The sequence below is a fragment of the Oncorhynchus masou genome, chromosome 27 (assembly GCF_036934945.1).
Source record: "Oncorhynchus masou masou isolate Uvic2021 chromosome 27, UVic_Omas_1.1, whole genome shotgun sequence".
Taxonomy (NCBI): Eukaryota; Metazoa; Chordata; class Actinopteri; order Salmoniformes; family Salmonidae; genus Oncorhynchus; species Oncorhynchus masou.
The window spans coordinates 51,958,385-51,982,633 of NC_088238.1; the positions used below are offsets into that span (position 1 = coordinate 51,958,385).

General features: G+C 44.1%; 1 protein-coding gene across 1 annotated transcript in view; it reads left to right on the forward strand.

Annotated features, from left to right (window-relative positions):
• The window catches only part of LOC135516399 (mitogen-activated protein kinase kinase kinase 11-like), a 50,755-nt gene that overhangs the window by 17,901 nt on the left and 8,605 nt on the right, over positions 1 to 24,249 (forward strand). The window contains 9 exon segments of the mRNA XM_064940677.1: positions 8,830 to 9,010; positions 15,263 to 15,411; positions 15,888 to 16,063; positions 16,286 to 16,532; positions 18,243 to 18,359; positions 19,680 to 19,842; positions 21,991 to 22,091; positions 22,232 to 22,297; positions 22,300 to 22,869. Coding sequence (XP_064796749.1) covers positions 8,830 to 9,010; positions 15,263 to 15,411; positions 15,888 to 16,063; positions 16,286 to 16,532; positions 18,243 to 18,359; positions 19,680 to 19,842; positions 21,991 to 22,091; positions 22,232 to 22,297; positions 22,300 to 22,869 — 1,770 coding nt within the window.

Below are 24,249 nucleotides of genomic sequence, written 5' to 3' on the forward strand. Positions count from 1 at the left end.
GTGCACCCGTGACGAGCTCGGAAACCGGATTGCACAGCGGAGAAGGTACGGTGGGATTCGAAATGGTCAGTGAGTTGTTTATTAAATTGGCGTTCGAAGACTTTAGAAAGGCAGGGCAGGATGGATATAGGTCTATAACAGTTTGGGTCTAGGGTGTCACCCCCGTTGAAGAGGGGATGACCGCGGCAGCTTTCCAATCTTTAGCGATCTCGGATGATACGATAGGGAGGTTGAACTGACTGGTAATAGGTGTTGCAACAATGGCAGCGTTTTAGAGAGGGTCCAGATTGTCTAGCCCAGCTGATATGTACGGGTCCAGGTTTGGCAACTCTTTCAGAACTTCTGCTTTCTGGATTTGGGTGAAGGGGAGGCTTGGGCAAGTAGCTGCGGCGGGTGCGAAGCTGTTGGCCGGGGTTGGGGTAGCCAGGAGGAAAGCATGGCCAGCCGTAGATTTATCGGTGCTGACAGTGTTTCCTAGCCTCAGTGCAGTGGACAGCTGGGAGGTGTTCTTGTTCTCCATGGACTTTAGTATCCCAGAACTTTTTGGAGTTAGAGCTACAGGATGCAAATTTCTGTTTGAAAAAGCTAGCCGTTGCTTTCCTGACCGACTGCGTGTATTGGTTTCTGACGTCCCGAACAATTGCATATCGCGGGGACTGTTCGGTGCTATTGCAGTCTGTCATAGGATGTTTTTGTGCTGGTCAACGGCAGTCAGGTCTGGAGTGAACCATGGGAAAAGGCACAACGCTTACTACCCTGTAACACGTTAAATAGCTTGAGTTCCCTTAGGTTTCCGAATGCCTTATCTTTCTTCCCACAATGCAATGCAACAGAGAAAAATATCTTGTTTCCCATATAGGTATCTATTGTATACAGGGCCAGGAAATACATTTCTAGGTCGCTCCTGAGAGAGTAATTTCAGTAAGTGACGACCTACTCTGTTTTCTGAACAACAAACTATACCAAACAGAGTCCTGTTGCCATGGGGATGGAGCAGCCGTCTTTCGGGCGTCTGTTTGGTTGCCCTGCCTGTGTCAGGGGGTTGATTGTTTGGAGCTGGGCAGAGAGGCAGGTACCACCTGACTTGCCTAGTTAAATAAAGGTTAAATAAAAAAATACCATAAAATAGCGACATTTGATGGATGGAATGGAGACTCGTTTTATTGTTTACGTTTCGCTTACAAGGCCTTTCCAAGACGAGGACTCATCATGCAGCTAACAACATTGACAAAGAAAATTCTCCTGTCTCTTAAGGTCTCATCAACCCCATTTGGTTTGTTTTTCTGTAGTTACCTGATAACCTATGATTCTAAGACAATGGTTTTACTGTAAATCCTCTGAATGAGAGGAAGTCTGACGCACATAAATGAGAAAAACGGTATGATTCTTGGAAAGACAAAATAGAGAGGCCAAGCGGGGACGGAGGGCATTTGTCTGGTTCTCATCACACAATTTAATGCAATCAGCTCTCAACTGTGTCTATGCTCAGTTTTTAGATAGTCCTCCTAAGGCATCTCTGTATTTACAATATGCATGTTTATTTGATGCTGTGTGTGACACTGCGTGTGTTGTTACCATGTGCATATGCCTGTGTGTGCCGCTGTTCTCTCCATCTTTCTAGTAGTTGAAGTGTGTGTGTGTGTGTGTGTGTGTGTGTGGGTGCGCGCGCCAGAGCGAGCACTGTGTGAGGGTGCAGAGGTTACTGTTCATTGTGAGAGCTGAGCCTTTTCACGATTACCCCCCCCCCCCCTCACCCCAGACTCTTGTGATGCATTCCTTTGTGACGTCAAACAAGGCACGCCCGCTGGGCTGCCAGGCAGATGTCTACAGAGGGAGGCATCCAGAGTGTGTTTGTGGGTGAAACAGAGAGAAAGCAAGAGAGACACAGAAAGAAAACAGGCACTTATACCCTGAAATAAACTGAAAGTGTCTGAAAATAGCACAAGGCTTACTTCCCTGTAACACTTTAAATTCTTCCATAATGCCGACTCTCTCTGTCTGGACTTTGGATGCCTGTCATTCACCCTGAAGATGCCCATTTGGGCAGGGAAGAAGGAGGGCATGGGGTTGGTCAAATCCTACCGCATGTTTGGCTTATTTCCAGTGCTTCAACCTCTTCATCTCACACCAGAGAGAGCATATCCACACCAGAGAGAGCATATCCACACCAGAGAGAGCATATCCACACCAGAGAGAGCATATTGGATGTGCATAAAACCCATCATAGTCTGCGTTGTTTTAATATTATATTCCCACGGGAGAAATGATGGTGCCTGTAAGTGTGACATAGTCTATTTAAAACAAGTTGTTGGTTTGTTTTGTTTAGAATTTGATTCAAATTATTTGTTCTTTTTTTTAGGCCTTAACAATAATTAATTGAATCTTGCTTATTGACAATGTTCGGCATGTCCTTGCTCAGCCATAATGTTATTTACAGTAGGCCCAGCCCCTATGTCAGTGTGAATGGTATTGAAGCCATACAATTCTTTTAGAACAATATGGACTGCAAATGGGTTCAAGTTAACATATAAAGTCTACATTTTTATTTAGTTCCTGTAAGCCATTTAACAAACTATAACGGACTAACATTGGAATTAGAGTTGATTCCAAGGCAATACATAAAATACTGTAAATACACAATCTGAAGCAACCACATATTTTGCCATGGAGTAAGTTTTGATTGGCTGGTGAGGAGACAAACCTCGACACACCCACAACTTGTTTATACCTAAACACAGCCCTTTCACTGCATCGCAGTGCCAGCTGTGCCACCAGAGACTCTGGGTTCTAGCTGTGCCACCAGAGACTCTGGGTTCTAGCTGTGCCACCAGAGACTCTGGGTTCTAGCTGTGCCACCAGAGACTCTGGGTTCTAGCTGTGCCACCAGAGACTCTGGGTTCTAGCTGTGGGTAAAATTTAAAAAAAATTAAAACACAGCCCTTTCACGGCAACGCCAGCAAGTGTGCCGATTATTGTGATAGTGAAAATAGCCAAATATTTCTGACACACCCCTGAATCTGTAGTGTTTCCTCCTGCGCCTAAATGTGCCATTTTATTAGGTTTGTTCAAATAGAGCCACATGTCATAACGTTGTAACATTAATGTGACAACTGCTGTTTATCAAATAATTAACCTAGTTTATAATTACATGATTAAATTAATCAGGTGATCATTAACTCAGTAACCTGGGGCACTTTGGGAAACGTTTGTTAAATGAGTTTCCATTTCCCAAATTAACTCAAAGAATATCAGAATATAGATTTTTACAGCAGTCGCTAATCAATTAATTTCCTTTACAGTCTCATCCTGAACGTCACATAATTCGTAAATCTGCACAAGCCCGGCTCTCACTAAATCATTCCATACCACACCAATTGAGTTGATTATTTATTTATTAACAAGTTAAATGATAATATACACAAACACACAGTCTAGGCTATTGATTAGAACTTAGTACAATGAAACAGGTCTCTAGCGGGCCAACATAATATGACACGTGTTACACAAGATGGGGATTTAGAAAGAGTGGGAGAGAGCACGAGAGGAAAGCACACTTGGAAACATTTGTAAACTATGCTTCGTTTAGCTCTAACACCTTGCCCCGAACTGCCGCTCTAATGGGTCAACATTATAATGATGTAATTACTTGTTGAAGGTCTCCATTGGGTATCTCTTCGTGGACCGAGCTCCTCTTAGGAGGTTTTGCCGGCAACCTTCTCGGGTGGTGGCACCTTCTTTGTTACCGGGTGTAAGTCTCTGATTGTCCACATGATGGCAGTGTCCTTTCTCTTAGTGTTCTGTTCCCTCGCACTCGTTTTGTGAAAGTGGACTTCTGAGGAGGCTAATCAGCCGTGTCGACGCTCCTAGCTTGGGTAGGAGGGACGAGTAGACAACATAACTGGCTGGTTCTTCTTGAATTCCCCTTTTTTAGATACAGTAATCAACCGTAGCCTTGATTGTTTAGAGGTTCCTTTGCCCTCTTCCTCACGTTGCGTTTGTGGGGTTGCGAACTATCTTAGATCACGCTGCAGCTGTGGTCCGTTTTAGTCTGATGTATAAATGAACTCATGTTTTATACTCCAGGGTAGAAAGGGGCGTTTCCATCTTTGACTATTATACTTTCTCTGGGATGTATCTAGTTACGAGGCATTATCTTTGAATCTGGACTTTTTCTGCACAACGCTCAGTATGTAAACATCATGTACATATTATGAAAACTCTTCAAGTTACACTGTTTTCGTTATAACATCCTCATTTAACTTTTAATAACATAGCAGAAACAACATTCATTTTCATATTCCATCTATCGTTATTACCACCATTTCGGCTGACTTTGTCCCAAAGTCCATTTATTACATGTTACCATTCTGAGGTAGATTATCCATAGGCCCACCATACATTCCAACCATCCACATTGAGATGAACATTGAGAGGGGTCATAACCCCCCTGTGATCCATGGTAACCTGACCCGAACAGGCCAGTCATGACACATAATATATTATCAGTGTAAAACTACAATGCTGGGTTGTTAAAATAGAGCCCATGGGGCCCCCCGAGTGGCACAGCGGTCTAAGGCACTGCATCGCAGTGCTTGAGGTCATCACTACAGACCTGGGTTCGGTCCCAGGCCGTGTCACAACTGGTCGTAACCATAGGGTGGCGCACAATTGGCCCAGCTACGTTAGGGGAGGGTTTGGTCGGGGGGCTTTTCTTGGCTCATCGCGCGCTAGCGAGCTGGGCGCCTGCAGGCTGACTTCAGTCATCAGTTGAACGGAGTTTCCTCTGATACATTGGTGCAGCTAGCTTCCGGGTTAAGTGGGCGGGTGTTAAAGAACGCGGTTTGGCGGGCCATGTTTCGGAGGACTCTTGACTTGACTTTCGCCTCTCCCGAGCCTGCTGGGGAGTTGCATCAATGAGACAAGATCGAAATTGGGGTGAATAAAAGGGGGTAAAATAATAAAATACAATAATATAGAGCCCATATCTTAGCCGTCTAAAACTACAATGTTGGTTTGTTCTTTGTATTATAAGTGTGACCTCACTGATCTAAGAGTAAAGGGGAAGAGTGCGTGTGTGTGTGGTTTTAAGACTTGTCTTGCATGGAAGTTTCTCAATTATGCAGGAAAAGTGCTGAATCCCCTTTTGCAATGATGCATTTATTTGGATTATAATTACTTAATGCATTTAATAGTTTAGTAAGAGTGTTGAGGAAATCTGTCTTAATTTCTTCATTCCCACTTTCCTTTGAAGCCAGTACCAGTGTAAATTAGGGCTGACCCCAAATAGTTGACTGGTCGATTGTTTGGGCGACCGAGATTGTTTTAGTTGAGCAGTAACAAATATATGTACAGTATTTGCGCCCATCTCAGCGAACTCATCCATGATGGAGGCCTCGACTAAAAGCCCATTTATGCTTGATCCGAAAATGTGGTCGTCGCCTCCAGAGCCCAAATCGAGCTCTGTACCGCATCGCCATGTGCCTCCCAAATGTTGTGACAATGCGCCAGGGCTCTGTATAGCTCCGCATTGACATCCTGTATAAACACAAACTCACTTCCTTGACAACAGCGCTGCACTTCTCTGGGAAGGGCAAGAAGTATGAATGCCCTGACGTATCATCATAAATGCAGCATGGCCAATGCAGACTGTGGATTGACCATGCGCCAAGATGCACAATGCACATCCCTCTCCAGAATGCGGGCTCTCCCGCCAATTTGTGCACATTTATTGTTACATAACTTCATTGTGTGAATTGTTTGCGTTGGATTGTTAGTGTATATCAATTCCCCATTACATTCCGTGCATTCGGAAAGTATTCAAACCCCTTGACTTTTTCCACGTTATGTTACATTACAGCATTATTCTAAAATGTATTTTAAAAAGTTTTCCCTCAATCTACACACAATGTCCCAAAATGACAAAGCAAAAACAGGTTTTTATAAATAAATAAAAATCATATTTGCATGAGAATTCATACCCTTGACTCAGTACTTTGAAGAACCTTTGGCAGCGATTACAGCCTCGAGCCTTCTTTGGTATGACGCTACAAGCTTGGCACACCTGTATTTAGGGAGTTTTCTCCCATTCTTCTCTCCAGATCCTCTCAAGCTATGTCAGGATGGATGGGGAGTGGTGCTGCACAGCTATTTTCAGGTCTCTCCAAAGATTTTCGATCGGGCTCAAGTCCGGGCTCTGGCTGGGCCACTCAAGGACATTTAAAGATTTGTCCTGAAGCCACTCCTGTGTTGTCTTGGCTGTGTGCTTAGGGTCATTGTCCTTTTGGAAGGTGAACCTTCTCCCCAGTTTGAGAACCTGCTCCAGAGCATTCAGGACTTCACCAAGGATCTCTGTGTACTTTGCTCCGTTCATCATTCCCTCGATCCTGACTACTCACAGTCCCTGCCGCTGATACCCTTCCCCAGATCTGTGCCTCGACATAATCCTGTCTCTGAGCTCCAAGGACAATTCCTTCGACCTCATGGATTGTTTTTTTGTGCTGACATGCACTGTCAATATATAGGCAGATGTGTGCCTTCCCAAATCATATCCAGTCAATTGAATATACCCCAGGACTCCAATCAAGTTGTAGAAACATCTCAAGGATGATCAATGGAAGCAGGATGCACCTGAGCTAAATTTCGAGACTCATAGCAGAGGGTCTGAATTCTTATGTAAATAAGGTATTTCTGCTTTTAATTTTTTAATACATTTGCAAACATTTCTAAAAACTCTTTTTGCTTTGTCATTATGGGTATTGTGTGTAGATTTGAGGATTTTTGTTTATTTAATACATTTTTGAATAAGGCTTTAGCATAACAAAATGTGGAAAAAGTCTCGGGGTCTGAAAATACATTCCAAATGCACTGTACAGTATATCACTTGTAGTACATTTACATTCTAATCTACAATGTTTGTTACTTTGGTTACGGTCATTTTTTAAATGCATTCAATATTATTATTCCAGTCTTCCTGTTCTCCTCGTCGGAATGGACATGTTGCTTGCAGAGTGCACAACCTCTGTTACACTTGTGAGAAACACGTTTCTGTTTATTTCATTCCATTTACGAGTTTTGTCAATTTAGTCATTGTCATTTGTTTGGAGAGCTCCTGTCCATGTTGATTAAGGATGCTCATGCATAGAAGTAGGCCTATAGGCTACCTGGGGATCTGATAGTATTTCTGATTGGCTTAAAACACCACCACTAATGACCTGTGGAGCTTCTCAAAGTAAGATTTTCTCCACCTCAAACATCAAGCAAACACAGTCTGTTTTACATCCATTGAGAATAACAATAGTTCCTCAATGTATTATAACAATCTTTCCAGCTCTCTCCCTTTCCATAACCACTCCATGTGAAAGGGAATAATGTCATGCTCTGATCCAGTGGAAACATCATAAAGTAAAACTCATTTTGGGTGCTGGTACTGCTTATATTTAGATGCAGGATCTCCACAATACGTTTGAGCTAATATTCTATAAGAGGAACAGGAGCTCAAGCAGTTGAACATGTGAAGTGCAGGTGCTCTGCTCCGGTGAGCTCCTGCCCAAGTCGAGCACTGCTTCTTATCCATTGTGCAAATAGCCTCCAGCTGTGTCTGTCATGAGCTCACTGGCACTGGAAACTCTGAGGGCCCAGAATATTTTATACAATGTTGCAAGTTCACTAGGCAGGCTTTGGGCCAGTTCCAAGTTAAAAGTTGATGCAATGTTTGAAGTTTTTTGCAGACAGGCCATGTGTAGCCAATATGATTGATAGGATAATTATTTTTATCAGCATATTGTCTACCTGCAGGCTGCAATGTTTTTTTATTTGTTGGCTTTATGTATGCTATTTGTCATAGTTGGCAATGGCAATAGAAGTAACTTTTTAGGTTTGTATCATTTTCATTTAGATTTGGATAGAATGTTGATTAACCAAATGACAATGATTTTGAGATATGAGATATTATAAATAAAATTAAACTGTTTTGCGAAAATGTGCATATGAAAACCATAACTGGCATGCAGATCGGTAGATTGGCATTCATTATGAGAAAAGATGGCTTCTCCTCGTGTAGCCTGTTACCGGCAACTTCAGGAGAGGAATGACAGAATCTGGAAAGCCAGCAGGAGTGGGAGGAGAATAGTTTGGTCAGGTTTTTTTCTTCTGGTTATCTAGATCTCTAGCACTTGTCATTTGGCATTTGTCTTATTTCATCAAACCGTAAGCTTAAACCATATAGTTGATTTTATTCAAAAACATAGTGTGTCTATATATTGAAAAAAAAAACTTTTTTTTACCAATCAATTTGTTGAAAGAACAGACGACTTTCGGTTGACAAATATTTTTTTTTGTCGGAGATTGTCCTTGTGTAAATATGATTCAGGTTTCACTTCTCTTTTCTTACTTCTCTTTCCTGATAGCTGCTTTATTGAGGAATGTTTTTACTTCACTATGACTACTATGTGGTTGTTGTTCCTACCTTAACTTGAATACTCTAACTAAGGGGCGGAAGGCTGGATCGTGGTTAGACCGCTGGGCCAGTAACCGGAAGGCTGGATCGAGTCCCCGAGCTGACAAGATCTGTCGTTCTGCTCCTGAGCAAGGCAGTTAACCCACTGTTCCCCAGGCACCGATGACATGGATGTTGATTAAGGCAGCCCCCCCCCACACACACACCTCTCTGATTCAGAGGGGTTGGGTTAAATGCAGAAGACCCATTTCAGTTGAATACATTCAGTTGGACAACTGACCTTTCCTCTTGAGTCGCTCTGGCAAAGATCATCTGTTACATGTCTAAAATGTAAAGGAGGATAAAAACGTCTTTCTTTCCTTCCTCTCTCCCAGTCCTCCTGGCCCAGCCTATGGAGAATGATTGTATGGAAGGGATAACTCTGAAGATCACAGACTTCGGCCTGGCGCGGGAGTGGCACAAGACCACCAAGATGAGCACAGCGGGCACCTACGCCTGGATGGCACCGGAGGTCATCAAGTCCTCAACCTTTTCCAAGGGCAGTGACGTCTGGAGGTAAGATTGTGTGTGTGTGTGGTAGAGCAGCGCAGAAGCAATATTCAGCAGTAAATAGCTACATACCTCTACCGGTACAAAACAATGTGTATGATGACGAGAGATGAGATCTTCCCTGCTACAATAAGGGTTACATTACAATACAGATAAATGACGAGTATATTTAAGGGCCATTACTGTTGTGTGTGTAGGAACTTATCCTCCACCTTCTCTGACTGTGATTGAATGGAGGGATATGTTGCAGGAGGGACACAGCCATGTGATAGCAGCAGTGATAGAATAGAGGGATATGTTGCAGTAGGGACACAGCCATGTGATAGCAGCAGTGATAGAATAGAGGGATATGTTGCAGTAGGGACACAGCCATGTGATAGCAGCAGTGATAGAATAGAGGGATATGTTGCAGTAGGGACACAGCCATGTGATAGCAGCAGTGATAGAATAGAGGGATATGTTGCAGTAGGGACACAGCCATGTGATAGCAGCAGTGATAGAATAGAGGGATATGTTGCAGTAGGGACACAGCCATGTGATAGCAGCAGTGATAGAATAGAGGGATATGTTGCAGTAGGGACACAGCCATGTGATAGCAGCAGTGATAGAATAGAGGGATATGTTGCAGTAGGGACACAGCCATGTGATAGCAGCAGTGATAGAATAGAGGGATATGTTGCAGTAGGGACACAGCCATGTGATAGCAGCAGTGATAGAATAGAGGGATATGTTGCAGTAGGGACACAGCCATGTGATAGCAGCAGTGATAGAATAGAGGGATATGTTGCAGTAGGGACACAGCCATGTGATAGCAGCAGTGATAGAATAGAGGGATATGTTGCAGTAGGGACACAGCCATGTGATAGCAGCAGTGATAGAATAGAGGGATATGTTGCAGTAGGGACACAGCCATGTGATAGCAGCAGTGATAGAATAGAGGGATATGTTGCAGGAGGGACACAGCCATGTGATAGCAGCAGTGATAGAATAGAGGGATATGTTGCAGTCGGGACACAGCCATGTGATAGCAGCAGTGATAGAATAGAGGGATATGTTGCAGTAGGGACACAGCCATGTGATAGCAGCAGTGATAGAATAGAGGGATATGTTGCAGTAGGGACACAGCCATGTGATAGCAGCAGTGATAGAATAGAGGGATATGTTGCAGTAGGGACACAGCCATGTGATAGCAGCAGTGATAGAATAGAGGGATATGTTGCAGTAGGGACACAGCCATGTGATAGCAGCAGTGATAGAATAGAGGGATATGTTGCAGTAGGGACACAGCCATGTGATAGCAGCAGTGATAGAATAGAGGGATATGTTGCAGTAGGGACACAGCCATGTGATAGCAGCAGTGATAGAATAGAGGGATATGTTGCAGTAGGGACACAGCCATGTGATAGCAGCAGTGATAGAATAGAGGGATATGTTGCAGTAGGGACACAGCCATGTGATAGCAGCAGTGATAGAATAGAGGGATATGTTGCAGTAGGGACACAGCCATGTGATAGCAGCAGTGATAGAATAGAGGGATATGTTGCAGTAGGGACACAGCCATGTGATAGCAGCAGTGATAGAATAGAGGGATATGTTGCAGTAGGGACACAGCCATGTGATAGCAGCAGTGATAGAATAGAGGGATATGTTGCAGTAGGGACACAGCCATGTGATAGCAGCAGTGATAGAATAGAGGGATATGTTGCAGGAGGAACACAGACACGTGATAGCAGCAGTGATAGAATAGAGGGATATGTTGCAGTAGGGACACAGCCACGTGATAGCAGCAGTGATAGAATAGAGGGATATGTTGCAGTAGGGACACAGCCACGTGATAGCAGCAGTGATAGAATAGAGGGATATGTTGCAGTAGGGACACAGCCACGTGATAGCAGCAGTGATAGAATAGAGGGATATGTTGCAGTAGGGACACAGCCATGTGATAGCAGCAGTGATAGAATAGAGGGATATGTTGCAGTAGGGACACAGCCATGTGATAGCAGCAGTGATAGAATAGAGGGATATGTTGCAGGAGGAACACAGACACGTGATAGCAGCAGTGATAGAATAGAGAGATATGTTGCAGGAGGGACACAGCCATGTGATAGCAGTAGCAGCAGCACTTCATAGCCTGCTTTGTGTGAGACGTGTCGTGCACACTGTCCTATTGGCCACAAGTACGGAGAGAGCGAGAGAGGAGGGTGGAAGGCCACGCTGCACACCTGACCGCAGCAGACCTGACCGCAACCCTTTTATCTGTGAAGGGTGTGTCTGTGTGTGTGTGTGTGTGTGTGTGTGGCCAAGCACAGGATGTGCTATTTTGAATGTACATCAACACACACAAATATCTCTCTCACACTCTCCTTGGACATGTCACTATTCCCAAACAAGCTTCTTCCATTTTACCTTCATAACAGATACTTTGCATATCTTAATGAGAGGGTTGTGGAACCTGCTATGAAAATTAAGGGGTAATCTTGACCCCCCCCTATTCTTTATCATCCATCTCCCTGGTTGCATCCCAATTGACTCCCTATTCCACACAGGGCTCTGGTCCAAAGTAGTGCACTATTTAGGGAATAGGGTGCCATTTGGGACGCTCACTGTTACTACTTCATCATAAAGCTGTAGATCTCAGAATATGAGGTAAAAACAGAGGAGTGGAGTGGCACAGTCTCTGTTGGATGGTGTTATTAAAGGACTATATTAAAATGCTGAAGGCTACACGCCCCACTTGCAAGCTGCCTACAGGCCTTTTAGAGGAGTTTGTGTGTTGATTGAATGGATGTAATTGACAGTGTGGGAGATCCAAGCACTTTGCCACTCTGAGGATCGGTAACGTCCCGTGTGTGTGTGTGTGTGTGTGTGTGTGTGTGTGTCAGTGGGGCAAAAAAGTGTTTAGTCAGCCACCAATTGTGCAAGTTCTCCCATTTAAAAAGATGAGAGGCCTGTAATTTTCATCATAGTTACACTTCAACGATGACAGACAAAATGAGGGGAAAAAATGAAAAAATCACATTGTAGGATTTTTAATTAATTTATTTGCAAATTATGGTGGAAGATAAGTAACAAAAGTTTGTCTCAATATTTTGTTATATACCCTTTGTTGGCAATGACAAGAGGTCAAACGTTTTCTGTAAGTCTTCACATGATTTTCACACACTTGCTGGTATTTTGGCCCATTCCTCCATGCAGATCTCCTCTAGAGCAGTGATGTTTTGGGGCTGTTGCTGGGCAACACGGACTTTCAACTCCCTCCAAAGATTTTCTATCGGGTTGAGATCTGGAGACTGGCTAGGCCACTCCAGGACCTTGAAATGCTTCTTACAAAGCCACTCCTTCGTTGCCCGGGCGGTGTGTTTGGGATCATTGTCATGCTGAAAGACCCAGCCACGTTTCATATTCAATGCCCTTGCTGATGGAAGGAGGTTTTCACTCAAAATCTCACGATACATGGCCCCATTCATTCTTTCCTTTACACGGATCAGTCGTCCTGGTCCCTTTGCAGAAAAACAGCCCCAAAGCATGATGTTTCCACCCCCATGCTTCACAGTAGGTATGGTGTTATTTGGATGCAACTCAGCATTCTTTGTCCTCCAAACACGATGAGTTGAGTTTTTACCAAAAAGTTCTATTTTGGTTTCATCTGACCATATGACATTCTCCCAATCTTCTTCTGGATCATCCAAATGCTCTCTAGCAAACTTCAGACGGGCCTGGACATGTACTGGCTTAAGCAGGGGGACACGTCTGGCACTGCAGGATTTGAGTCCCTGGCGGCGTAGTGTGTTACTGATGGTAGGCTTTGTTACTTTGGTCCCAGCTCTCTGCAGGTCATTCACTAGGTCCCCCCGTGTGGTTCTGGGATTTTTGCTCACCGTTCTTGTGATCATTTTGACCCCACGGGGTGAGATCTTGCGTGGAGCCCCAGATCGAGGGAGATTATCAGTGGTCTTGTATGTCTTCCATTTCCTAATAATTGCTCCCACAGTTGATTTCCTCAAACCAAACTGCTTACCTATTGCAGATTCAGTCTTCCCAGCCTGGTGCAGTTCTACAATTTTGTTTCTGATGTCCTTTGACAGCTCTTTGGTCTTGGCCATAGTGGAGTTTGGAGTGTGACTGTTTGAGGTTGTGGACAGGTGTCCTTTATACTGATAACAAGTTTAAACAGGTGCCATTAATACAGGTAACGAGTGGAGGACAGAGGAGCCTCTTACCTCTTTGAGATTGGGCTACTTTTTTCAACATTCTGTTAAAAATCGCGCAACATTTCAACGTCCTGCTACTCATGCCAGGATTACAGTATATGCATATGATTAGTATGTGTGCATAGAAAACACTCTGAAGTTTCTAGAACTGGTTCAATGGTGTCTGTGACTATAACAGAACGAGTTCTGTGGTCAAAATCGCCAGAAAACCTGGTCACTAAATCGACGGAGAAAAAATCAATCCTCCAGTCTATGTATTGAAGGAAAAATACTTAAGGCTGAGAATACAGTTCCTATAGCTTCCACACGATGTCGCCAGTGTTGTGATTTTGATTCAACTAAATCCTTGGTCATCTGAGTAATAGCCACATCCGGTTGTCAGGTCCACAGCTGTAAACAATGGAACCGGAAAAGTTGGCTACGTTTCCCAAACTTGTGCCTATTGAATACAGATCGCTCCGTGATCAATTTGATCGTTTATTAACGTTTGGTAATACCTAAACTTGGATTACAGAAATAGTTTGAAGTGTTTTATCAAAGTTTATAGGCAACCTTTTTAATTTAAAAAAATGTCGCGTTTAAAAAGTGTTTTTCCTGGATCTGACGGTCTTCATAAATGGACATTTTGGGTACACAAGGACCGATTTAATCGAAAAAAATACCCATTTGTGATGTTTATGGGACATATAGGAGTGCCAACAAAGAATCTCGTCAAAGGTAATGAATGTTTTATATTTTATTTATTTTATTTACGTCCCCTTCTGGTATTTCGGGGTGTTGCCTGCTATCAGATAATAGCTTCGCATGCTTTCGCCAAAAAGCATTTTACAAATCTGACTCGTTGGCTAGATTCACAACGAGTGTAGCTTGAATTGAGTACCCTGCATGTGAATTTTAATGAACGTTTGAGTTTTAACGAGTGCTATTAGCATTTGGCGTAGCGCATTTGCATTTATTGTTGGCAGGGGGTGCGGTTGCGTCCCGGGTGGGCCAGAGAGGTTAAAGAAGAAGTTACAGGTCTGTGAGAGCCAGAAATCTTGCTTGTTTGTAGGTGACCAAATGCTTGTTTTCCACCATAATTTGCAAATAAATTCATTAAAAATCCTACAATGTGATTTTCTGGATTTTTTCCCCCTCATTTTGTCTGTCATAGTTGAAGTGTACCTATGATGGAAATTACAGGCCTCTCTCATCTTTTTAAGTGGGAGAACTTGCACAATTGGTGGCTGACTAAATACTTTTTGCCCCACTGTATATATAGAAACAGCTCTATCATATTTTTGTTGTTATTGTAAAAAAGTGTCTTTCTACCCTATTTGTCTTTATGCATGCTTTATAGATTCATCGTGCACTTCCATGAGCGCCATATTTATTACAAATAAATAATAATATATTGCATAGTTACCTTCCCTCTACTTCAGCTGTTGATATCATTTGCATTCTCTGTACAGTGTGTGATGCTATACATACATAAAACAAACCCCTCCTTGAGGTGCCCCAGCCATTCCACATATTTGTTCCAACACTGGCACATCTGATTCAGCTTGTCAATCAATGGCTTCATGTTTAGATGACTAATTGAATCAGGTGTGCTAATACCGGAGACGGCGGAGGAAGGGAGATATCCCACACACTGTTTTTTTCTGATTCAATGAAAGTCAATGAACTAAGTCAGGGGTTCTCAAACCTCTCCTCGGGGACCCCCGGCCGTTCCATGTATTTTAACTATTCCACAGCTAGCACACCTGATTTGAAAATGTGAACTAATAATCAAGCCCTTGAATAGGTGAATCAGTTGAGTTAGTTCAGGGCTACAACAAAATTGTGAACTGTCTGGTGGTCCCAGATGAGAGGTTTGTAGAATCCAGCTGCTATTGCATTGGTGTCTATAGGAGACCCACTCACGTTTTTTCAATGGCTAACAGCCTGAAGGAACTATCTTCATTTATCCATCATCTTTGCTAATACTAGAAGGACCAGGGACTGGCTTGATAAACTGCCCTAACTTTTCATTGAATGCTCCTTGCTCTCCCTCTCTCCTCCCCAGCTATGGTGTTCTATTGTGGGAGTTGCTGACAGGGGAGGTTCCCTACAGAGGAATAGATGGTCTGGCAGTGGCCTACGGGGTGGCCGTTAACAAACTCACCCTCCCCATCCCCTCCACCTGCCCAGAACCCTTTGCCCAGCTCATGGCAGGTAAGAGTCTTGTGTGTGATGAATTTGGTGTTACCATAATGCTCTCTTTCTCCATTTCCGCAAACCTGGAGGAGAAGTAGGAAATGTTCCGTATAATGTTCAATTTGGTCACGCTGATCAGCTGGTGATGTTGTGTAATGTATTTGGCTGCCGTTCATATATCTTCTGAAGGATATTGTTGGTTTGCGGTTGTTGTTGATTTGCTGTGCCAGTTGTGTTGGTGGCGGTGACGTTTGATAAAAGCACAAAAGTCACTTCCAATTATTGTAATGGTATCAGCCTTGACAATGCCTGGCCAAAATTCATCTGAAATGCTACGAAATAGTTGGAGAGTTGTTTGTGCTTGAATTGTGTCATGACCTGAATGCAATCAGGCACTTATAGATACAAGTCCCATGATTATACTTTGGTAGTGGAGCATCTATCATTTGCATGTTTTTATAATGTATCTTAACTAAGTGTTTCTGCCTTGACAGAGTGCTGGGATCAGGACCCACACCTTAGGCCCAACTTTGCCTCCATCTTGGTTCAGCTAACTGCTCTTGAGAGGCAGGTGGTGGAGGAGATGCCTCAGGACTCCTTTCATTCCCTACAGGAGGACTGGAAACTGGAGATCCAGGACATGTTTGATGAGCTCCGAGCCAAGGAGAAGGTGAGGGAGACAGAGCCAGCTGTCTTTTCTATTAAAGAGAGGCTGGGAGAATAGGATTGAATGATGATTATTTTGTGTGTCCGGGGGTTGCGTTTGTGATGGATATGTATGTAGGACAATGAGTGCATGTTTATGCATGTGCACAGAACATTTTGTAATGGTGTAAGTGTGTGTTTGCGCGCGTGTGTGTAGTAAAACAATAATAACCAGTAATAACTCCAGGAGCTGCGTTGCCGCGAGGAGGAGCTGAAGCGCGCGGCGGTGGAGCAGAAGTCTCATGAGGAGTTCCTCAGGCAGAGGGAGCAGCAGCTGGCCCAGTGGGAACAGGATGTGTTTGAGAGGGAGCTCAGTCTCCTCATCCTGCACATGAACAACCAGGAGAAGCCCAACGTCAAGAAGAGGAAGGGAACCTTCAAGAAGCACAAGTTGAAGGGCAGTAAGAACGGAGAGAAGATCAGCATGCCTCAAGGTGAGGGGACGGCGATGAAACTTGCTTGGGATGTCTTGAAATGTCTCTCTGCACACGTTCTAAAAAGGTTCTTCGGCTGTCCCCATAGGATAACCTTTTTTGGTTACAGGTAGAACCGTTTTTAGTTTCAGTTAGAACCCCTTTACCCAAAAGGGTTTTACCTGGAGCCAGAAAGGGTTCTTCAAAGGGTTTTCCAATTGGGACAGCCGAAGAACCCCTTTACGTTCTAGATAGCTTATTTTTCTTACATTATGTACTTCAGCATTTTGCATTGATGATTAAATGTTTGAGGTGACAGTACAGAATGTCACCTGTTTGATTTTAGTTTTTTTCATAAATATCTGTTTTACCGTCTCGAAATTAAAGCACTTTATAGATCTAGTCCCTCCCATACTGTAAGTGAATTTATCCAAATACTTATGACACCTTGAAATGGGGGGACTCGACAGATATGTATGAAAATACTCTCAAATAAAAGGTCACATTCTGTACTGTCACCTCAAACATGTAATTTTCAATAAAAAAAATCTGGAATATAGAGCCAAATTAAAATACATGTATAATAAAATAGATAAATAAAAATAAATACATAGGCAAATGTATATTGGTCAGATGGTTGAATGGTTGGTCGGTCTGGGAGTCGGGCAGGCACATAGACAGAAAAAGAGTCAGTTAGTCTACAGTACATGTCATTCACCTCAGCTCACCTCACACTCCTTCACTACTGTGTCAACTGAGTGTGCAGAAGAATCATATACCCGTTATCTGCTGTAGACTCACTTTCTCTTGTAGACCACTCCTATTGTCTACTGATAAGAAACTCACCATAGAAACAAACAATGCTGTACACTCATCATGCCTGACACAGAGGCACTCAGTTTCTCATACAGATGCTCTCTCTCTTTCCAAATGCACACAGACTTACTTTGTGTGTGTGCGTGCGTGTGCGTGCGTGTGTGTATGTGGAGGCTGTGGTCAGGCCATTCCCAGCAGCAGGGTAGTGATTTGGTGGTGGGTTGATGAAAGGGACATGGAGCAAACCCAACCACGCCTCTGGGCTTCCTGTCACTCCTGGCTGGCCGCTCGCTCTCTCTCTCCTCCAACTCTAACTTCTTTCTCCCTTCCAGCTATATCTCGTTCCCAGCTTTCTCTCACTCCCTGTCTCTCTCTCCCAGCTGTTTCTTCATTTTTCTTCCAGCTCTCCCTTTACTTCTTGCCTCTCTCTTCTTCTCTCCCTGTACTTCCACAACCAATGTATCTTACTACGACAAGCTAGCCAAGGACAGATATCCTTCAGGCCTCTCATGTTTTTGTTTACTTTGGCCTCACAAATGACCATATTCTCTCACAAATGACCATATTGTCACATATTGCCATATTCTCATGGCATGAAAAGGAAATTCAGACACCCATGCCACCACATAAAATATACATTTATTTCTAAGGTAAACAATCTTTTTGAAGACGAGCACGTTAGTTTCTTTGTCTTTGTTTGAACCTGGGTCAAATTCAGTGGGCCACACTGTAGCAAAGCACTTTTTACCTGTAAAATCAATGTGTTCTTATTGGATGAAGCTAAGGTAGTACCTCCCCGTTTTACTCTGTTTCAAAACGTTTCCTCCCTACTGAACAGGACCCAACCTCTTTAATTTATGATTTATTTTTCTGTCTGTGTAGTCTGGTCTCACATCTGCTGTATATCTCTTCCAGACTTTATCCATAAGATCACTGTCCAGGCGTCTCCGGGGCTGGAGAAGAGACGCAACTCTCCCGATCTGGGCACCGGCACCTCTCCTTCTTTCGGCCCACGCTTCCGAGCAATCCAACGTGAGTGTGGTCTTCATCCACCACACACTCTCAGTTCATACAGACACACACCCCTCCACCAAACACACATCATCCTTTTTTTTCACCTCTACACGCTCACCTCACCATGCCCTTACATTCTCTGCCTCTTTCCCTACAGACTTCCTCTCTCCCTCTCACACATCCTTTCGCAACAATAGCTGTTCCAATCCAAATATCCTCTCTTCCTTCCTTTTAACAATGGATCAACAGTGTATTTGCTTTAGCCTTTAGTTCTCTATATCTGCAATGTCCTCTTTCTACCAGCTAGGGGAGTCTTTGCTCCATGTGCTACAATGACAGAAATCATCTGTATTTTTACATGCGTGTGCTGTTACACAATGTCTCTTTTTACTGAATAAGAAACCAGCTAAATTCATTGGTCTGTGTGTTACAGTGCTAAGTAGGAGTGGAGGGGCATTTGATTAACAGCACTGTTCTGGAGTTCAGTGCTAAAGACTAATTCCATTATAGTTTCCCCTTAGTGGGAGAATACTCCCCATAGATAATGTCCTACACCACACCTACAGGAATGTTCTGTGTCCCAAAAGACTGGAAGGGCTTTTCCTAAAATGCCCATAAAATAGGTCTATCCACAATGGTTGAGTTTAACAGCACAATAAAGATTGCAATTTAATTTATATTAAATATTTTATTGGATTAGTGGTTTTCGAAAACATCTGTTTGATTCATTTATGCGTTTTAAAATGTGGGTTGGATTCATGCGTCTGTAATCATTTGTAGGCTTAATGGTACTTTTTAGGGCTCAGTGTGCGGTTGTCATTAAAATGTATTTCCTTATTTAACAAACATCTGTGCTAGATGTGTCACGGCAGACAATGACTTACTGAACCCAGGGGCCATATGGTTAGAATTTTGTTAGCATTATGTTAGCGCTTTAGCATCTTAGCATCTTTGCACTGTATTAGCCCATAGAGATTGCAGCGAAGTCGTGAATGACTAACATGACAGCAGTTTGCATCTCGGAGTCAGAACCCCCTTTAAGACGGGATGGCTGTTGTGTGACGGCGCTGCGAGAGCTGCTGAGTCATGCAGTCAGTGTTTGTTTAACATTAGCGTAGCTGAGTTAGCATCGCAAGCCCTGAGGTGATGAGAGTCTTAAGTGTGCAGCACCAGGTGGAATCTCACTTTTATTATTGCCCGCTTTGAATCCCCCATTCTGTCACTCCATCTCTCTCTCTCTCTCTCTCTCTCTCTCTCTCTCTCTCTCTCTCTCTCTCTCTCTCTCTCTCTCTCTCTCTCTCTCTCTCTCTCTCTCTCTCTCTCTCTCTCTCTCTCTAGTCAGCCCTAGTGAGAACAGCAGGGCGTTTGGTCTGAGCTCCATGTGGCCCCTAGAGGCCCCTCCACACAACAAGCAGGCCAACGGGGACCGGCTGGGGCCCCACTGGAGGCCCCAGAGCCCTAAGAGCCCCAAAGTCCTGCGCCTCAGCCCACAGGAGAGCAGGTAGTAACCCCCTCCCTTACACTGACAACAAGCATATGGCTGAGCTCTGTAATCACTACTTCATTAAGTTAGGATTCCTATTTGACTCAGCCTTGCCCGTCCAATATTTCCTCATCTCCCACCCCTTCTAATGCAACTATCCCTGATGCTCCTCCCTCTTTTTCCCCTGCCCCGCTACAAAGTTTCTCCTTACAGGAAGTCACTGAGTCCGAGGTGCTAAAGGATCACCTGAAACTTGACCCCCAAAAAACCATCTGGGTCAGATGGTTTAGACCCTTTCTTCTTTAAGGTTGCTGTCCCGATCATTGCCAAGCCTATCTCCGACCTGTTTAACCTGTCTCTCCTTTCTGGGGAGGTTCCCATTGCTTGGAAGGCAGACACGGTTCATACTTTATTTCAAGGGGAGATCAATCTGATCCTAACTGTTCAAGGTCTATTTCTATTTCCTGTTTATCAAAAATGTTGGAAAAACTTGTTAATAATCAACTGACTGGCTTTCTTGATGTCTATAGTATTCTCTCTGGTATGCAATCTGGTTTCCATTCAGATTATGGTTGTGTCAACTCAACCTTAAAATGGTCCTCAATGATGTCACCATTGCCTGTGACTCTAAGCAATGTTGTGCTGCTATTTTTATTGACTTGGCCAAAGCTTTTTATACGGTAGACATTCTATTCTTGTGGGCCGGCTAAGGAGTATTGGTGTCTCTGGGGTCTTTGGCCTGGTTTGCTAACTACCCCAGAGTGTAGTGTATAAAGTCAGAAAATCTCCAGCCACTGCCTATCAACATTGGAATACCCACAAAGCTCAATCCTAGGCCCCACACTCTTCTCAATTTACATCAACATAGCTCAGGCAGTAGGAAACTCTCATCCATTTAAATTCAGATGATAGTCTTATACTCAGCTGGTCCCTTCCCGGATTTTGTGTTAAATGCTCTCCGACAAGCTTTCCTAGTGTCCAACAAGCTCTCTCTACCTGTAACCTTGTTCTAAACACCTCCAAAACAAAGGTAATGTGGTTTGGTAAGAAGAATGCCCCTCTCCTCACAGGTGTGATTACTTCCTCTGAGGGTTTAGAGCTTGAAGTAGTCACCTCATACAAGTACTTGGGAGTATGTCTAGACGTTGCACTGTCCTTCTCTCAGCACATATCAAAGCTGCAGGCTTAAGTTAAATCTAGACTTGGTTTCCTCTATAGTAAGCGCTCCTCTTTCACCCCAGCTGCAAAACTAACCCTGATTTCAGATTACCATCCTACCCATGCTAGATTACGGAGACGTAATTTATAGATCGGCAGGTAAGGGTGCTCTCAAGCGGCTAGATTGTCTTTACCATTCGGCTATCAGATTTGCCACCAATGCTCCTTATAGGACATATCACATCACTGAACTCTATACTCCTCTGTAAACTGATAATCTCTTTATACCCGTCGCAAGACCCACTGGTTGATGCTTATTTATAAAACTCTTAGACCTCACTCCCGCCTCCCCCCTATCTGAGATATCTACTGCAGCCTTCATCCTCCACATACAACACCCGTTCTGCCAGTCACATTCTGTTAAAAGTCCCCAAAGCACACACATCCCTGGGTCGCTCCTCTTTTCAGTTTCCTGCAGCTAGAGACAGGAACGAGGGGCAACAAACACTCAAATTGGACAGTTTGACCTCAATCTCTTCATTCAAAGACTCCATCATGGAAACTCTTACTGACCGTTGTGGCTGCTTTGCGTGATTTATGGCTGTCTCGATCTTCTTGCTCTTTGTGCTGTTGTCTGTGCCCAATAATGTTTGTACCATGTTTTGTGCTGCTACCATGTTGTGTTGCTACCATGTTGTTGTCATGTTGTGTCAATACCATGCTGTGTTATGTGTTGCTGCCTTGCTATGTTGTTGTCTTAGGTCTCTCTTGTGTTGTCTCGTTATAATTTTTTTTTTTTATATTCCTGTCCCTGCAGGAGGCCTTTTGGTAGGCAGTCATTGTAAATAAGAATTTGTACTTAAGTGACTTGCCTAGTTAAATAAAGGTTAAATAAATCAAATAAAATCCACCCCTCCATACACACAGGGCCAGATATGAATCCGATATGAAGCACTGTATTGGCTGAATCAGAAATTTTGTGTTTTAAAGCAATTCTGTATGTTCCAGTCTTTCAATGAGAGCCAAGCTTCTGGACATGGACAGCAATGAGAACGGAGAATCCAAGGATGACTTTGAGGAGTACAGACCCTCCACCCCTGTCCAAAACGGTATGCTCTTCACCACTACCAGAGTTACTTTACCATATTCACACAAAATCCACCTCTATCCTAACTAATTGGGTAAATTAGTATTCTGTATGCATGAGCTGACCAACCAACCTACCCCTCGCTCTCCCTCTCCTCCCCAGGCTCCTCGGTGAAAGAACCCCCAAGGCCTACTCTACCTCAGGGGGACTCTGGCATCGAGGAGGGGGTCTCCCGGCCGGCTCCCCCAGGCCTGAGCACCGCTCCCTGGGAGGCTTGCTGAGGAGCACCCACCGGGCCCTCCTGGGCGGCGGCTCCCTCCTGGCCTCTGTGGCCCTGGGACGACACCTGGACGTGCCTCACATCCCTCCCAGGGTTCCCCCCCGGACTAATCCCCCGCCCCTGGACCACCCCCACCTTCTGCAGGAGGTCCCCATCACAGCCCTCAAAATCCCCTCCTCCTCGGACCCCCCAGTGGTGGATGACCTTATCTCCTTCTCCAACTTGGAGCACCTCCCCCGGCCCCTCTTTGACTTCCCCTGCGCCCTGCACGCCCCCGGGGTGAATCCCCTGCCCCTCACTCCACCTCCGCCTCACCGCCGGGATAGGGCCTGCCACAGGCACGCCCAGACCCCTCAGAGCCCCCGGAGCCCCCATTACCAAGTCCAGAGGCAGGCTAGCCCAGCAGACTGGGCCCCGTCCCACCACCATACCAATGGGGAGGCAGGCTGTGACACCTGGGGCCAGGGGTCAGACAGGAGGAGGAGGTCCAGCCAAGGCCTGCTCTCTGCCTCTCAACTAGGTGAGTGTATATGCACAGATACAGACACATGCACGCAACACACACACACACACACCCCACTTCCCCCTTCAGACTCCAGACAGGGGATTTTTATTATTTCATCATTACGAAGCAAAAACACACATCTCCACCATATGTGTTGCGTGTGGCTTACTTAATAGCAGCTCTGTTATAATGATGGTGGAGCAGAAGCTAAAGAGTAAAGGTAATAGATTCTCACAGTCAGTTAAGGGCTGTTTTAAAGACTTGCCCTCCGGTGCCATTTTATATGTTAACTTCATATCTAGTCTTGTCTGTCAGACAACAGTGTTCTCTCTAAGGATGCCATCGTGGAACAGCCTCGAGCCCCTGCCTCTGCTTGTAATGCTGCTAATAACTTGCATCTTCTAGTCAAGCAACTCATCACAAGGAGCACTTAGAGTCAAAAGCTAATAAAACAAATAACAACGCAATTACCGTACACTGTAATATGTTATGTTTTATTAGATGTAATGACATGAAAATAACAAGTTCTTTATAATGTTTTTGCCAGCAACTTGTTTGGACAGAAATGGTATTACTAGAAGGAAGAAAATAAAAATTCTCAGAACATGGCTCAGCAATTTGACTATACTTTCATGGGTACACTCAGTATGTCTGTGTAATGGTATTTCTATGTTTCTCTAGGATGCGTCCCAAATGGTACCCTAGTTCCTATACACTGAGTATACCCCCCCCCCCCCAGACCAGCCTCAGTTTGTTGAAGCATAGGTGGACACTATAAGGTGTCGAAAGCGTCGTGGAGGTGCATTTGATTAACAGCACTGCTCTGGAGTTCAGAGCTAAAGACTAATTCCATTATAGTGACTGTTTCCCCTTAGTGGGAGAATTCTCCCCATAGATAATGTCCTACACCACACCTACAGGAATTGTATGTGTCCCAACAGACTGAAAGGGGTTTTTCCCAAAATGTCCATAAAATAGGCCCAACCACAATGGTTGAGCTTAACAGCACAATTAAGATTGCAGTTATTACTATTATTACTGCCTTCAGAGAGCTGTCTCAGGTCATCTGACACACCTTTTCCACCCTATCGTCTACATGGAAGCTGATCTCGCTTCAGTGCTGATTCAATGCCCCAGTAGGGTCTAATTTCCATCATTGAAAGTGAAGTTTTGTCAGTCTGTAATACAAGACTAAGAAGAAAATGTCTGCACACTTAGTCAAATGCCATTTATGTGATTTATGTGATATGTGGTATATATTAGCTAAGCTGTCAGTGAAATGGTTATTTACCTTCCTGTATCTTAGCAACCTGTTTAGGGCGTGTGGTAGATTTTGATGCTTCAGTCTTCCGAGACCTGTTTTGATTAATTGTTACGTAACATATTTTTTATCAT